General features: G+C 31.2%; 4 protein-coding genes across 4 annotated transcripts; 3 read left to right on the top strand and 1 right to left on the bottom strand.

The window, feature by feature from the left end:
- The first annotated feature begins 4167 nt into the window (after positions 1-4167).
- Positions 4168-8223, top strand: LOC124944456 (nuclear pore complex protein NUP96). The gene is made up of 5 exons (XM_047484709.1): positions 4168-6747; positions 7193-7316; positions 7389-7537; positions 7626-7723; positions 7807-8223. Exons 1-5 carry the CDS (start codon positions 4237-4239, stop codon positions 8012-8014), a joined length of 3090 nt encoding a protein of 1029 aa, XP_047340665.1. The 5' UTR covers positions 4168-4236; the 3' UTR covers positions 8015-8223.
- A 1074-nt stretch (positions 8224-9297) lies between these two features.
- LOC124945794 (uncharacterized protein At2g39795, mitochondrial-like) lies at positions 9298-10928 on the top strand. Its single transcript, XM_047486292.1, has 3 exons — positions 9298-9610; positions 10150-10475; positions 10605-10928. Exons 1-3 carry the CDS (start codon positions 9389-9391, stop codon positions 10765-10767), a joined length of 711 nt encoding a protein of 236 aa, XP_047342248.1. The 5' UTR covers positions 9298-9388; the 3' UTR covers positions 10768-10928.
- A 1091-nt stretch (positions 10929-12019) lies between these two features.
- Positions 12020-13569, bottom strand: LOC124946190 (glutathione gamma-glutamylcysteinyltransferase 2-like). Its single transcript, XM_047486760.1, has one exon. The coding sequence runs from the start codon at positions 13381-13383 to the stop codon at positions 12190-12192; it is 1194 nt and encodes a 397-aa protein (XP_047342716.1). The 5' UTR covers positions 13384-13569; the 3' UTR covers positions 12020-12189.
- Positions 13570-14810: 1241 nt separating this feature from the next.
- LOC124945429 (60S ribosomal protein L7-1) lies at positions 14811-16785 on the top strand. Its single transcript, XM_047485869.1, has 5 exons — positions 14811-15089; positions 15171-15268; positions 15352-15489; positions 16227-16329; positions 16410-16785. The coding sequence occupies exons 1-5, from the start codon at positions 14907-14909 to the stop codon at positions 16623-16625; spliced, it is 738 nt and encodes a 245-aa protein (XP_047341825.1). The 5' UTR covers positions 14811-14906; the 3' UTR covers positions 16626-16785.
- The last annotated feature ends 393 nt before the right edge of the window (positions 16786-17178 follow it).

The following is a 17178-nucleotide window of genomic DNA, read 5'->3' as shown; positions in this document are numbered from 1 at the left end:
TTAAATTACTAATTAATTCATCAATTAAATATTAAAATATCATTATTTTATTTTTATTAAATTTAAATATTAAATATAGAAAATGTTTTAGTAATTTATTTTAAACATGTATCAAATAACTCATTTTCTTTAATAAAAAGTATTTTTTTTTAAAGCCAAGACTAAACTATCCTTTTAGAAAACTAGATTATGAAACCCAGATTTTGGATAGAAAAAAATATTTTGGTTAAGTTACTAAATATTTTGTTATTTTTAATGTTTAAATAAATATTTTTAATTAAATAAGAATAATTAAATATTTTAATTAATAATTTAACAAATAAAATTAAAATACACAATATCTTTTTTATTAATACTCTTATCAATTATAGGGTAGAGCCAGTTTATTTTAAATACTAAGATATGTAGTCAAATTTATTATACTTTTAAATATAAAAGAGTGTAGTTTAAGATATAAAAAATAAAAAATTTATATGGTTATGAGTTCAAATCTCACTAAAAACTATTTTTTTATCAACCTTTTAAACTAGATATTGAACAATAAAAATATCGACAATTTTTTCTACCAAGACAAGGCAGGAGCAACCCAAAACTCGCGGCCGACCCCATTGAGTGATTTGGTAGATGGAATGAGGAGTGAAATAATGTTTGATTGATAAAATATGTAAGAAAATAATGTTGTTTTTGATAAGTTTGAGTTTATTTAAATAATCTCAACCAAATAATATCCAAAATATAAAGTATTTATATTTCATTTTTAAGATAAATAATTTTCTATTATATATTAATATATTTAACTCTTAAAAAACACTTATTTTTACAAATCTCAACTAATCAAGTTTATTTAAATAAACTTAAACTGAACAAGCAACATTGAGACAACAAAATCCATTCGTGAATGTTTGTTGTCAATAATTTATGAAGTGAATAAACGAGGCCAACTTCAATGTGGAAGTAACAATTATCATAAATATTGGTGCCAACTTTTTCAATCAATGCATTTAAAAGTTTGACTAACTCAGTTTCATTTGCAACAATAAAATTGTACATCCGAAATCGGACACTACCTATCTAACTATCTTTTCATAAATTTCATTAGTCACGTAGTTACTACTTGAGAAACTAGAAAAATAGGATTTGTTTGCTTTGCTTTTTTTTTATTCTTTGCAAGAGATTATTTTCTAATTGTATGTTCCTAATTGTATGGTCTATATGATAACTGACTAAAAGAATTCTATAAAATAATGATAAAGTAGTACGTGAGGGCGTTTAATATTTGATTTGAACGACTGAATTTAAATTTCATTTTTTGAATCGAATTTTAAATAAATTTGAATTTAAATACGATTTTCGATTTGATTTTGGAGTTGGGGTCCAACCGAAAAACGAATTCATTTTTTATTATTTATTTTAATTATATAATTTATTGCTGTAAACACTAAAAATTTACACATCAATTTATAGAAATACAATAATTATTTTGATTTATTTTTAAATAAATTAAATCAAAATAATTAACCTCAAGTCAAAACTCAATTAAAATAATTGATTAGACTAATTATTATGACAATTAAAGCCTAATAATTAAGGAAAATGACCAAAATAAAAAATTATAATAAAATTATTTGAGATAAAAGTTGTACTCATTTATCTTAAAATTATTTAAAAAAAAATTCAGGGATTAAAATAAATAATTTATGATGAAATGAGTTGCCCATATTATCTTCATAATTATTTATTTAACACTTTAAATGTATATAAGAAATAAGGTAAAATATTTGTCAAATATATTTTAATATTTTGTATATTTAAAAAGATAAAAATTAAAGTCAAAATAATGAAAGAAAAATCAATTTCAAACAATTTTTTGTTTTATTCTTATTCAGATGTAGTCTAAATCATGTGAGATGGCTAAAACCGAAACTGCTACCCGCTGTAATTGAAGACACGCGCCCAAGAAGTTGACGATCGATTAATAATTTTTTTTTAGGAAGGCTCGGTTTTGAATCTTACAGATCTTTTATTTTTATTTTCATTGACCAAATGATCGTTAAGGATGGTTTCATCTTTATTATTTAAGTTTTTTTTAATTTTTTCATTAGATGAAAAAATAATTATTTAAAATTTTAATTAATTGAATTATTATATATTTCATTTTAAATTTAAATTTGATATAAAATAAAATAAATTTATTTTAATATTTTAATTGATAAATTATATGATTAAATAGTTAAAAATAAATAAATATAATATAAGAGTTTAAAATAAAAGTTAAAACCAGCTCGTACTATAAATTAATTATTTAAAATATTAAATAATTAAATAAAATTAATAATCAAATTAATATATTATTTTTAATAAATAAAAATATTAAATTAAATTAAATAAATTTTAATCTTTTAAATCAAATGAAAATAAATAAAATTACAAAATTTTAAAAAATAGGCCTTGTCCCTTCTTCTTCTTCATTTGAAAAAAGAAAAAGAGGGAAATAATAAATAAAAAATAATGTTGCAAACCAAACAAGCCTTAGGGCTTGTTTCTTTTCCTTCCTTTTTCTGAAAGCCGCGACAGGTGAAAAGAGTGGAGGGAGAAGAACAGCGGGTGGCCAAGAAGGCTGAGGATTTCGCGATCCATCCATTGTTGAAGAAAACCTAGAAGCTATAGCACCTAAAAGTCGCTTAATCTTCCCTAGTTTTGGCTCCCTTTCGTGGAATCGTCTGTAGCAGCTGGAGTAGTGGAAGCTGGTCGCGAGCAGCAGGAACAGTGGATAAAGGATTTTGGAGCTTTAGGTATTGTTTGATCTTCTAACTCTTGTAAGATTGTTTTCCATAATTTCTAGCTCGGTTTGATTCTTGCCATAGATATAATAAGATGACCTAGAATCAATGTTTAAGATTTGAGAATTGGCTTAAGTGTTCTTCGATATTTTGAATGTAATCAGAAATTTATGAGATGTTGAGTTAATTTCGTATTTGATTCTTTGAGTTGAAATTGGAATGGTGGCAATGCTCATGATTGAGTGTGGAGTGGAGTGGAGCTCAATTTGGTGGAAAAAAAATAAAAATTTCAGAATCTGTCTACTTGAGAAATTTGATCATAGCTTTCAAAAGACTGAGATCTGAAGTTCGAGAATAACTTTTGTCTTATATGCTTTTCTATTTGAATTTCTGTGAGTTCTTTGAAATGTCTTGTTTTTTTAATTGATTTCAAACAATGCGTAGACAGTCTGATTTCTGAAAATAAACATTGTGAATTCTGTATTTTGAAGAATGCTTTAGGAGTTAATTCCTAGTTGTGCATTCTTATTAAGAACTAAAGTTAATTGATATTGGTCACTTGACCACATTTGGTTTTCTTTTGGAATTGAATTGATTTGAGCATAAGTGAAACTCAAATGAGTAGATGTATTGAATGTTGATTGAGATGAATGTGCTTATGTGGTTGGATGAAATGATGTTGATGAGATGATGAACATGAATGCATGCTATGATGTGATGAGTGACATATATTTATGATGAATGTGCTTGATTTTCATGAGTGGATGAAGTTGATGTCAATTTTGGAACGAATCTTGATGCTTTGATGATTGACCTTATATTCTTTGACTTGATGATGAAGTTATGACATTGATGTGTTGAACTTTGGTTGATGAGTATCCTTGATAATTGCATGCCTAGGTTGAGTCTAGGAATTGAGCTTTGAATTGCTATTTGAAGTATGCTTAATTGATTGGGTATTCTTAGTTGTTATGCACGTTTCTTTATGTTTGTCTTTGATATTAGTGATATCCTTATGCTTTGTTATCTTCACGTGGATCAATGATTTGGATTGAGATTGATAACTAGGTTGTGAATCACTTGAAACTTTTTGTTTGTGAGATAATGCAATACCTATTCTTTAAATATTATACTATCCTTTCCATTCTCATAGAAAGACATTGCCCGCTTGATTTACTCCTCAACAAAAAGATCACTAACTATGTTTTGGGAAGTGTGAATTTATTTAATATCTTGATGCCTGCTGCTAATTTATAATTTAGACTCCAATGAGATCAAGAGCTCACTTTTCTTAATGAAAGTAGTTGTAGATGCTATACTTATATGGGGAATAATAAATCATGTTTACGCATAAATATTTCTTCTATCTTGTCTAACTGGCATGTGCCTTTTTATCAGGATTTTCTGGACAATTTTCACTTATTTAATCCAAGACCATATGTAAATTCTATTTGTGATGGAATTTGATGTGGGAACTTCTTGTTGTGACCTCATTTGTGGATCTCAACACAAGAAAAGGAGAATATCTGTCAACCATGTTGATTCTCCAACAATGTGCTGTGTTTCGAGTGATCATGCTGCTGCCTCTTTACCCACTTTGAGGTCGTGCGACTACTATATGCAACCATGCTTGAATAACTTGCTGGTTTTGGAGTCCATTGATCCTGGATACTGCTGCCGCGTCAAGGATTTCACTGTTGGAAGGATTGGATATGGGCATGTCAAGTTTATTGGTGAGACTGATGTTAGATGTTTGAATTTAGATCAAATTGTCAAGTTTCAAAAGCATGAGATAGTTGTTTATGAAGATGATATGGAAAAGCCAGCTGTAGGTCAGGGATTGAACAAGCCAGCTGAAGTAACTTTGTCATTGAACATAGAATTTTCGAATTATGGGGAAGAGAGCCTAAAAAAAGTAGAGACAAAACTGAAACTCTATACGGAGAGGCAAGGTGCATGCTTTATTTCATTTGACTCATCAACCGGTGAATGGAAATTTCTGGTATCCCATTTTAGTCGGTTTGGATTGAGTGATGGAGAAGAAGAAGACATCATAATGGATGATGCTCCAGAGGAAATACAAGATCCCGTGGATATGAATGGTGAAGATTTAACTGATAACGATGAAATGGCCATTTCAGATCCAACTCTACTTTCGCATTCTCTTCCAGCCCATCTTGGTCTTGATCCTGTTAGGATGAAAGAAATGCGGATGTTGATGTTCCCTACAGAAGAAAACGATTTCGATGATTTTGAGGGGGGGCCTTTTGACCATAAATCACAATTTCATAAAGAAACAGCAACAAAATCTCCTCTACAGCATTCTATTCAAAAGATGCTTCAGAAGTCCAGCTCCAGTATAGTGCGGAAGACTCCTGTAGCATTGCTTGAGTACAATCCTAGTAGTTTTGGTTCTGGTACTACTGGGACCATGGTAATGGCCCAACAAAACAAGGGCCTTCCTGTAAAAACAACAAAAGCAGAAGGGTTTGTGTTGGAATCCAAAAATGATACCCCTGTTACAAGCAGTCTCTCACGCAACATTGTTGACGCAGGATTGTTTATGGGCAAGTCATTTCGAGTAGGGTGGGGTCCCAACGGTGTTCTTGTTCACTCACAGGGGTTATCATCAATAATTAAATTGGAAAGGGTTGCAATTGACTACGTTGTTAGGGATGAAAGTAAAAAAATCAAAGAGGAACTCATTAGCCATTGTTTCGATTTGCCATTAAGTCTTCATAAGGAGATGGAGGAAGAAATTAAAGAAGTTGACGCAGGTCCCTTCAAACTAAAGCTATTAAGACGCGTTCATGATCCATTTACGCTTTCCAACATCTGTCGGAGTTATATATCAACAATCGAGAAACAGTTGGAAGTCTCTGGAATATCTTCTTCTTCTCGGATTGTTTTGATGCATCAGGTTATGGTTTGGGAGCTAATAAAAGTTCTGTTTTCTGCCAAGGGACAATCAAAGCCTGATAATGAAGAGGAGGAGGGTGTGATGGATGATGACATGGAATCTCTGACCTTAATACGTAGAGCGGAATTCAGTTATTGGTTGCAAGAGTGTGTGTGTCATCGAGTTCAAGAAGAAGTGAGTTCCTTAAACGACTCAAATGACTTAATGAACATATTCTTTCTCATGACTGGACGTCAACTGAATTCCGCTGTCGAAATTGCTGCCTTTCGTGGTGATGTTAGACTTGCTTGCCTTTTAAGCCAGGCTGGCGGATCCATGATGAATCGCGTCGATATTGATCGACAGCTTAAAACCTGGACCAACAAGGGTCTCGACTTCAATTATATAGAGGAAGATAGAATAAGACTTTTTATGTTACTTTCTGGTAATATCCATGGTGCATTACAGGACATAGAAATCGATTGGAAGAGATTCATGGGACTGTTAATGTGGTATCAACTCCCACCAAACACTCCATTAGCCACTGTTTTCCGTACTTATCAGAAACTTATTGATGATGGAAGAGCTCCACGTCCAGTACCTATTTATATCGATGAAGGGCCATTGGAGGAAACTGCAAATTGTAATAGTAATACAAGAGAGCATTTTGACCTTGCATATCACCTAATGCTTCTTCATGCTAGTGATGAGACGGACATTGTTGCTCTCAAGACAATGTTTTGTGCATTGGCTTCAACATATGATCCGTTAGATTATCATATGATTTGGCATCAGAGGCAAGTTTTAGAAGCAGTTGGTGCTTTTACATGCGACGATCTTCATGTTCTTGATATGGGACTTGTTTCCCAACTTCTTTGTTTGGGACAATGTCATTGGGCCATCTATGTTGTTCTTCATATGCCATATCGTGATGATTTTCCAAATCTTCAGGCTACAGTTATTAGAGAAATCTTGTTCCAGTACTGTGAAACTTGGAGTATGCAAGAACAGCAGCGTCAATTTATTGAAGAGTTGGAAGTTCCTTCAGCATGGTTACACGAGGCTATGGTAAGCCAAATTTCTTCTACTTGTTACGAATCTCCTCGATGATTCATTCATTCTTCTGAATTACAGTTGCATTACTTCTGGTTAGTTTGCAGGCTTATTTATACTGAATTTTTCTCAAGCTATGATAAATAAGGGTTTCCTTAATATTTAGCTTTCTTTAATTGCAAATCAACATCTTGCACTCTGTGATCTGAAAGTTTATTAAACCGTTAGAGCTTGTTTGATTAATTTTTTTCCCTTAAATAGTCCTTTTTTTTTGTAAAAAAGTGATTATTTGGGTATCAGTATACTATCTTTTGTATTTAATATTTAAAATGTTATAAAGAATAAATTTAAAGTATTTTAGGATTTTAGTTGATGATTTGAATGATGTCCAAGGAAATCCAAATAACCCTTCATCAAACAAAGCCTTATTCTGATTTATGATTTCTTTCTCAAAATGCAGGCAGTATACTTCAATTACTGTGGTGATCTTCCAAAGGCTTTTGAGCACTTCCTTGAATGTGGAAATTGGCAAAAAGCGCACTCAATTTTTGTAATTTCAGTAGCATCATCTTTGTTTCTATCAGGTAAATCTATTGTTAAATATTCGTCACCAGTTGTCGGTGCTTTTGAAGTTACTAAATCTTCTGGGTCTATAGGTGAACACTCTGATCTATGGAGGCTAGCCACATCCATGGAAGACCACAAGTCAGAGATTGAAAATTGGGATCTGGGAGCAGGACTTTTTATATCTTTCTATCTGTTACGGAATTCTTTACAGGAAGATAGCGATTCCATCAATGAACTGGTACATAATCTCACAATTTTACATATTTCAGCATAAATAGTCAAGTTTGTAAAATAATTACACTATCAAATTTGTCATCGTTTTGCAGGATACACTAGACAGCAAAAATGATGCGTGTAGGGACTTCTTTGGTAAATTAAACAAGTCTTCATCTGTTTGGGGCGACAAATTATCAATTGATTCAAGGTATAGGTATTTTACACTTGTGTTTTATAAAAAATAGAGGGTATTTTGATTATAGTTTAAAAGTGTGTTATTGTGTGTTGCAGAGTAACATTATCGAAAATAGGAGAGGAAATCAGCAATATGCTTGTTAGTGACGATGGAGAGAACTCGAGTCGTGAGAGTCAGTTAAGCTGTTATGATACGGTTTTAAATGCTCGTCGTATAACTGAAGATGTTCGATCGTATCATCTACAAGATGCAATTTCGGTTTTTACATGTTACCTATCAGAAGCAGCAGCAGCTTCTTCTTAGTGTTGATAAGCTGAAACCCGAAATCAGATTTTTTTTCTTTCTTTCTGTGTCTCAATCACTAAAAAGGTTGCTTTTTGTGTGATTTGTTTAAGATTTGAAAAAATAGATGAAATTGTTATAATTGAGAGGCATTTGATGATGATATTGATAAAGTATGTGAAATTTTCTTGTCCTGAGAAACATTTGATTTTGATAAACATTTTGTGTAATACAGTTTGTTTGTTAGCTTTCCGGATTTAACATATTTTATATTTTGTTTTGTAAATTATTTATAAAATTTTATGATAAAGTATTTTTCTTGAGTTCTTGGTAATTCTAATAAATACAAAAAGGAAAACACTTGTAACTATGATGATCCTTGTTATTAGATTACCACAACTATAACTTGATTATATGTTGGTAATATTAACTTGATATTTTAAGACAATTAATTAATTTTATAAAAATAAATTTATAATATAATATATATATATATATTCAAATATTAAAATAAAATAATTAATCTATTTAACATTTTTTTAATAGTTCATACAAATATTTATTATTTTAATTTATAATATTAATATATTTATAATTGTTATTTTATAAAAAATAAAAATATATATTATATTATTATTGTTAAATAAAAATAATTATTAGTGTTACTATTTAATCAAAAAATAATAATATATTATTTTAAAAAAAAATTACTAAACAAAATTAAAAAACTATTTAAATTAAGTATATATAATTAATTATATTAACTTTACAATTAATATAATATTTATTTACAACTTATTTAATTTGTAGAATAAAATTGTGACACATTTTAAATTTAACAAAATAATGAAGATACAAATAAAAAATGATTTAGGGGTGTAAACTAGTCATTGTTAAGAAAACATTTAGATTAATAATTTTATATGTCATTTTAATTAATAAATTTTTTTTTTTGAATTTTTTTTAAGTTCAAGCTCGAGTAGTTCGAATTGTCAACGAGTCGAAATAGAATTTTGTAGTACATGGTACTCTTCACTTGATGACTCATCATTTACATTCTTATTGGTTTTTAACGTATCAAAGCTTATGAATTCGATTTTGACTGATAAATTTTTACATTAAAAATAAATAAATACACAATTTAAAGTTATAGCATAAAAACGTCAATTTACATTCAAAAAAAGTAAAGAAAATTAAAATGTCCAATTAAATAAATACAAATGATGAGAAACTTTTAAAGAAGGCCCAGTGGATTATTTGGGCCGTTCTTAAAAGCCCACTGGTCACTGTGAATAAGTGAAAGCTGCCCTGCTCCGGAGCGTGAAATCCGTTCGCCGTAGTCGCCGGACCTCATCCCTCTGCCGTAGTCGCCGGACTTCATCCCTTTGTGCAACAATGGCGGCTTGTCGATTAATCAAACCTCTACGAAGACTCGCCGCATCTTCTATCTCCTCTTGCTCCAAAGTCCTAGCATCGTCTCGGCTGCAGCCGTCTCCTATTTCATCACAAAACCGAACTTATATTTCTGAGATGCGAAAATCAGCTTTCGAAGGAAGAATCCTACGAATGCTTCGAGACGAGATTGAGTATGAGCTAGATGGATTTACTCCGGCTGAGGTTCATCTCTTTGACTTGTTACTTTCCTCTTTTTGTTTTCCTGTAATGTCGTCGGTGAATTGAATTCATGCTGTGAAATTTCACGAAAGAGATAGGAATTCGCTTGATGTTGATTTGATTAACTAGTGTTCAGACAGGAATTAGATTGGAGGTTTTAACATTTTACCATCCTGTGTTTGGTCCATTTCAATTAGGTCATGATATGATGATCGGTCAATCATTGATATATACTACATTGAAGTCCTGATCATTTGCAGAAATAGATTTGTTTGTTGTTCATGCTGAATAGAAAGGATTTTATCGATGTTTCAAGATTGTTTCACTTAAGATAGTGTAGATGTTGTTCTTAAATATATTGATATATACATTCAAGTCATGATCATTTGCAGAAATAGATATGTTTGTTGTTCATGCCGAAGAGAATGATTTTATTTGAAAACTAGAACTCAGTCATGGAAATCGTTAAGATTCTATTAATTTTTCAATCTGCTTAAAGATTTAGTCCGTTTAACAAGTAGTGGTTCTTTTTTGTTTCATAGAAAACCCCAGAGTTCAATTCATTTCTTATTGATGAACTTCCCGGAGAGCAATGGATGCTTTTGAGTAAGAAATTTGGAGAAAGCGAAGTGATAAAAGTTGAAGTAACGATGTTTGATGGATCTGTGCGTATTCGTAACTTCAAGGATGTGGTTGAAGATGAAGAGGTGAAGCTTCATATGACATTGGTTATTGAGATTCTCAAAAAGGAAGAAGGCGAAACATTAGAGTTTGTGTGCTTAGCATGGCCGGATAGTATAGAGATTCAGAAAGTGTTTGTTCGTGGTCATGAACAAAAGGGACATCCTTTCACTGGCCCTAAATTCAAGTAACGATCTTAACCTAACTGATATTATGCGTGAAATTAGGTTTTGTTCTCATATTTTGGCATCCAATGTGATTTGTCTATGCAATATCTTTGTTGTTATGAAAATATGCGTTTTTGTTGTTGTGGTAGGGAATTGGATGACGAGTTGCAGGATTCGCTGTACGATTTCTTGGAAGAAAGGGGCGTAAATGAAGATCTTGCTGCTTTCTTGCATAGATATATGAAGAGTAAAGATAAAAATGAACTTGTTAGATGGATGGGATCTGTAAAATCTTTTATCGAGAAGAAATAAAAGTGTTGGTGAAAATTGTTTATTGTTGTTATCTTAGCGACAACAATACATTAAGGTTGCACGTCCTCGTTTGAGAATTGTAATGTTATTTTAGCGAGATTGAATTTGTTTGAAAATGGAAAATGAGAAGTGTAATGTCATTTTAATGACAAGATATTGAGATCAAATCATCCATATAACTTATCTATGTTCTTGTAATTATAATTTTTCTGCATATTTGGGGTTGATTTTTTTTTTCTAGATTCTAATAATTAGGTATAGGGTTATTATAATCCATGGATTATTTAAATAATTTGTTTGATAAAATGATTTTTTTTTTATAAATGTTTTAAAAAGATATTATATAGTGATAAAATGTTTCTTTAAAAAGAAGAAATAAAATATATTTAATATCTTGGTTAATTAATTCAGTTATATGATGTCAATAATAATTTTGTTAGCGTAGAATTTTGAGAATATAATATTTATAAGTATGAAAATTTATATATTTGGTTTCAAATACATAATTCTTTACATATTTATAAAAACAATTAAAATAAAAGGTAAAAATAAAAATTGAAAATAATGAAAAGATTTACGGCGTATAATTACCCCATACCGGCGCAATGTTATGTGTCGTAATCATTCTTACCGGCCTTAAAAGAATCCTTTACCGACGCTTATTTTTTGACGGCACAAACAAAACGCCGGTATAAACCTTATTATGCGTCGACAGATATGTATAGTGGCACTCTACTACATGCTTAAAGTTAACTTGTCTTTTCTGCAGGTTTTCTAACTTAAGAAGAAAAGACTGAAGCTTCTTTACACAAGTTCTTCTCTATTGTTCTTCATCATCTCAAAAACCTAAATTCATAGAAACCACTGTAGGGTAGTTTTCGATAAAAAGGTAAAATGATAGAGATCAAATGTTACGAATTCGTTTCCCACTCGAATACTCTAAATTAGTGGAACAAAAAAAAAACCCTAAATCCATAAAGCTAATTACAAAGGTGTGACAAAGCTTGAAAGACCCTTCATTTCATTGTTTTCAGTTTTGTTTAGTAACTTGTTCGGTTTCATTCCCTTGTTATTGAACATGGTTGGTTGGCGGATTACCTTTGTCACCTTGTCTATGTTTATAGTATTTTATCTTTATTAACAACATTATGATGGTATCAATTGGACTTGAGAATGATAAAAAGTGAAAAACATAATAAACTTGAGAAGAGTCTTACTTAAAATAGACATTCACACTAAAAACGTATTAATTTCAAATGAGAATAATAAACGTGGGAGTCGTGTGACAAAAGAAACCCATCTTAAAAAATGGTATAGAATCTTGTTTTCTCCTCTTTTCAAAACTTAATGCAAGCTTTGCCTGCATAACTAGAACATAGCAAAACTAAAACCGATCATAAAAAAAATGGTTAGATGTGAAATCTAAAGTAGAGGAACACCAAAATCCTCCTCCAATCTATTACCATTACATCTGTCGAGAAGCTGTAACTGACTTCGCAAATGTAACACCTCCTCTTGAAGCAAATAAGGAAGATCATCAGTCAAAGTGAGAGCCTTTATTTCCTGCAAAACATTAGGGTTTCTAATTCCATTCCATGCCAAAGGTGGCAAGGCTAACAGAAGCAAAGTCGGGAATTCACCACTACAACATGAAATTTCCCTAACCAGGAAGAATTCCTTCACATATTTATGAAGACCTGTCTCCTGAACTTGCTTCAATATCTTCTCTTTTATCGAAAACCAATCCTTTTCTTCTTGGCTACTGTCTTCTACCAATTTTATGAATTCCCCAAAATCTGAAGGAAATGATGATAAAACCGTCGTAAGAACCATCCTCACATCATTCATATCTTCCGAGCTTATAAACCGAGGTACATCCTCTATTAAGTACTTTGCAATGCCAACCCAATTCTCGTTTTTACATCTCAAAGTATAAAACAGTGAAAGCGGTTTGCGAAGCTTAGATATAAGAATGAAACCTCTACTTAAACCACTAGTTTTAACAACAGTATTCATAGCTTCCCAAAGAAGTGTTAAAGGAACCCAATGAGGAGGATATTTAAACCTAGCAACATCCAAAATCAAAACCATATCTTTTTCAGAATGATAACCACCAATAGGCGAAAAATGTCCTGTTCCAGTCTGTTTAAACATTCCTCTATGATATGAAGATATCAAATGACAATCATCTGAAGAACTACATGTTTTAACATGATTACGGAAATCATCTATTGTACTTTGATTTGTACGAAATGCTTTAACTTTTGCACCAGCACATTGAGCTAAACAGATAAGCTTACCAAATGAGATACCTTCAAGTTTGATCCTTTCTAAAGGCTCACAACAATCAAGCATTGATTCATCAAACCATCTCCAGGGTCCTTTCCATTTTCTTCCAGGATCGATTGCTAAGGCGTTTAAGACCATGGAAAGAGATGCTAATCCACAATATGCAGGTTCGGATTGGGTTTGGAAATATGATATGAGTTTAAAGAAACCTTCCATTGTACCTCCTTGAATGGCTTCTTGAAATAGTTGTTTTCCTTCGGAGGAAGAGAAATCAATGGCGGGAGGAGAAGGGAGGATTCTTTGGTAAAAACTTTCCGTCGCTGCCATCTGAGTTTATCGGTAGTTGGAATTCGGAAGAACTTGTAAACCCAGATTCAGAAATCAACGTAATAGGGTTTTGAGAACTGCGATGAACATTTGCTGGATCAATTATTGATCTTCTTCACTGTCCTTGATAAGGAATATAAGCAATGGCGATAACAATGGCGATAACGATGGCGATGGGCGATTGGCGATGGGTTACGTAAAAGTCTAGGGCAAATTCAGAATCCAGAGTTTTAGCTAGGGATACAATTATATTTATTTTGCGCTGCGGTTTTTATTTAATCTAGATATTTTAAAATAGTTTTAAATTTATTTATTTAGAATAATATAATTTTTCAATATATTTATATATATTATTAAAATATAATTTATATAATTTTATCAAAATTATTATTTTTTTTTAATATTATATAATAGTGCACCGTGAAAATTTTCCAAACCAAATAGGATAGGGAGATGGTAGTATAAAAAATAGTTACTTAATGCATAGGATAAATAAAGATTTACTTAAAAGCATAGGATAAATATCATTATTCTCTTAATTTTTTTTATCTGAATTGTCTCGTGACAGTTTTTTTTGGGTAGTTGATGGTATGAGGTGGAAAAAATATTTGCGTCTCTACTCGAATTCTATCCCGAATGGTGAATACTAATAAACAAGTGCTGGTTCGATGATGGAAGAATTTATGTAGGGGTTCGGCCTACCGTTAAAATGTGACATTATCCCTAATTTAAAAAAAAATCAATAGAATTTAATATTTTTTTTATTTAATTATTAAAAAAAATAATAAAATTTAAATTTATTTACCCATTTTACCTAAAATTTTCTAAATTTTTATTTTAACCCGCCTAAAAAAATTTTAATTTACCCATCACCAAATTCTTGGTCGGTATGCAATATTGGATTAATTAAATATACAAATCATTAATATATTTAATTAATCTCCATATTTTATATTTTATAAAAATTTTAAATTTATTTGTTTAGAATAATATAAAATTTTAATATATTTCGCGTTTGAAAATTTCTATAATTAGAGTGAAACAAATAAAATATTATTAAATTTATTAATATATATACAAATAAAAATTATTTTAAAATATTATTTCATCTAAATAAACACCTAATAAGATATTCTAAAATTTATTATTTTTAAATAAACTTAAAAAAATATCGAACAAAACCGGAGCCGGTCAAAAATATATAATATTAATAAATAGAAAAATGATTGAGGATAGAAAATTAACATTCTCCATCCCGATGTGCCAAATTAACGTCGTCACTACTTTTAGGGTATATATAATTTTTAAGTTCGGGGGCAATTTTAAGTTATAACATTTAAATGGGATAAATTTGAATATAATGAATAAGTTAAAGGGCAAAATTAGGTTTTCAACCTTTATATATAAAATCATCGAGGCATAAAAATCAGAAAATCCCATTAGCCGTCAAAATCAGGGTTTGAAGAACGAAACGGCTAAAAGATTGAAAGTCTGAATAACTCTTAAAACCCTAGAAGGCGGCCATGGGAGAGACTGTACCCTTTCAACTAGATTACGTTCCTGAAACGATATTGAAGAAAAGAAGAAATAATGAAGAGTGGGCAATCAAGAGAAAGCTTCAATTGCAGCAAAGAGTTAAGAAATCCAAAGGAGATCGTTCTGAAATCAAGAAACCAGAACAGTTCATTCGAGAGTTCCGCGAAAGAGTAAGTTTTTCATAATCCCTTTGGTGTAAGATAAGCAGATTCACGATTAACTAAACAAACCCTATGTTTATTTGATTTCAGGAATTGGATTTTATTCAGATGAAGAGTAGGTCTAAGCGTCAGAGACGAGCTCCTGTTATGGCTGAATCGAAGCTGATTTTCGTTACTCGTATTAGGGGGTAATATAATCTAGATCTTTGTTAATAGTAGTATATACTTTTCTTTGTTTTTGATGTTCTGATTTTAACTATTACTCTATTAGGACGACTGATATGCATCCGACGACAAGGAAGATTTTGTACACACTTAGATTGAGGAAAATCTTCAGTGGGGTATTTTTGAAGGCAAATGATAGGACTATGGATCTTCTGCTAAAGGTCCAGCCTTTTGTCACATTTGGGTATGGCATACATTATATTTGATTGCTTCCATTCTTTAGATTTTGCCTTTATTAGCTCTGAAGATGAATGTTTTGTTGGAGTAGCCAATAATACTGAGAGCTTTAGAACCTTGTTTTTTGTTCGATAAGTTGCAAGCTTTGGGTTTTGATCACGATATTTCTAATCAGATATGTTGTGACCAGTTAAGAATGTAACATGTAATCGTAACTAGACAGAAAGAAGATGTGTAAGATTAAGGGAGAAGAGAAGATAGGGATTGAAATAGATAGACAAAGGGTGATAGAAAAGAATACCAACTTAGAGAGAAACTAGAAAGAACTTTAGTACAAAATATCATCATGCCCCTAATAGTATAAGGTTATATAGTCTTCTTACAATGGTAAAATAGTAATAGAACACAACTAAAGAAAATAAGATCAAATGTGCCCGAGACATGATGTGGGACACAACAAGATTGTCTTTATATTTTTCCATGGCTAAGTTCAATATTGTATGAATGATTATGATACCTTAGGTTTTATGGAAGATGTTTCCTGTTAGATTTCTCGTTTAGAAACTGAATTTAGTCTGCAATTTATTGACCTTATCTCATCCCGATCTGGATCCATAAACATGAATTCAATTTGTTTGTTAAATTATTTTTGAATTCTCACACTTTCGACTCTTTCTTTGCCCTATTTGTATTACATTTGTTCAATACTTCTGAGTTTATAGATTTCCTTTTCCTTTTGTGAAGTTATCCTAACCTGAAGAGCGTGAGAGATTTAATCTTCAAGAAAGGTGTGGGGAAATTTGAAAAGCAAAAGATTCCTCTAACCGACAATAACATAATCGAACAGGTAGAGGAAAATCTCTCATCATCAACACTTGTTATTTACACATCTCCTTGTTGTTCTTATTCTCGATTTTTGCTTGACAGGCACTTGGGCAATACGGCATGTTATCCATTGAGGATCTTGTACATGAAATTGCCAATGTTGGTAAACATTTCAAAGAGATAAACGGCTTTCTCTGTCCATTCATCCTCAATAAGCCAGAAAAGGCATTGACTGGGAAGAAGAAGCTGTATAAAGATGGTGGAGACACTGGAAACCGCGAGATTGAAATCAATGATCTAATCAGCAAAATGAATTAGTGTTTGTTAAATGCAGGTGACAATGAACCTTCTCGTGTTATTTTAAGTTTTTGGGGTGGAGTTTATTTATCGCTCTTTATTATTGTTGGGGATATGAATTTTAAGATATTGAAAGTATTTGTTGATGAATTGTGTATGTGAAATGGAATTTTGACCCTTCCTAACATGGTTCATTGTGTTTGAAATTTCAAAATTTCATGGAACTTTTGAAATGTTTAATTCTTTGCCCGAGCTAGGTGTGGTTTGATAGTCTTTGCGGTTTGATGAGACCTTGAGATTTCACATGTCATTAGTCAACACTTATTTCAAGCACTACTATATCTCATTTATCCTAATCTGAGAAGCAAGGAACAAAAGCCAAACCTCTTTGACTACTAGCCATGGAAAAATCACTGGTACCGTGAATTTGACCCTGTGAACACTTATTCCTTCATATACCAGACCTGTTGGGCCACTGCCATACCTATGACAATTTGACCTACATATATTGGGGTACCCGATGATCGGGTTTGGGTATTCCCGAAACCCGGTTATATTTATGTTAAAAATAAAA

Source organism: Impatiens glandulifera, chromosome 7 (assembly GCF_907164915.1).
Source record: "Impatiens glandulifera chromosome 7, dImpGla2.1, whole genome shotgun sequence".
Taxonomy (NCBI): Eukaryota; Viridiplantae; Streptophyta; class Magnoliopsida; order Ericales; family Balsaminaceae; genus Impatiens; species Impatiens glandulifera.
Note: the sequence above shows the minus strand (reverse complement) of the source record. Positions and strands in the feature narration are given on the sequence as shown.

Excerpts from the sequence above, each read along its gene's own strand:
- LOC124944456 (XM_047484709.1), top strand. The coding sequence starts at position 4,237 with ATGGAATTTGATGTGGGAACTTCTTGTTGTGACCTCATTTGTGGATCT. Across the intron at positions 6,748-7,192 it reads CATGGTTACACGAGGCTATG|GCAGTATACTTCAATTACTG; the intron begins GTAAGCCAAATT and ends CTCAAAATGCAG. Across the intron at positions 7,724-7,806 it reads AAATTATCAATTGATTCAAG|AGTAACATTATCGAAAATAG; the intron begins GTATAGGTATTT and ends TGTGTGTTGCAG.
- LOC124945794 (XM_047486292.1), top strand. The coding sequence starts at position 9,389 with ATGGCGGCTTGTCGATTAATCAAACCTCTACGAAGACTCGCCGCATCT. Across the intron at positions 9,611-10,149 it reads ATGGATTTACTCCGGCTGAG|AAAACCCCAGAGTTCAATTC; the intron begins GTTCATCTCTTT and ends TTTGTTTCATAG. Across the intron at positions 10,476-10,604 it reads TTCACTGGCCCTAAATTCAA|GGAATTGGATGACGAGTTGC; the intron begins GTAACGATCTTA and ends TTGTTGTGGTAG.
- LOC124946190 (XM_047486760.1), bottom strand. The coding sequence starts at position 13,383 with ATGGCAGCGACGGAAAGTTTTTACCAAAGAATCCTCCCTTCTCCTCCC.
- LOC124945429 (XM_047485869.1), top strand. The coding sequence starts at position 14,907 with ATGGGAGAGACTGTACCCTTTCAACTAGATTACGTTCCTGAAACGATA. Across the intron at positions 15,269-15,351 it reads TTCGTTACTCGTATTAGGGG|GACGACTGATATGCATCCGA; the intron begins GTAATATAATCT and ends TTACTCTATTAG. Across the intron at positions 16,330-16,409 it reads ACAATAACATAATCGAACAG|GCACTTGGGCAATACGGCAT; the intron begins GTAGAGGAAAAT and ends TTTGCTTGACAG.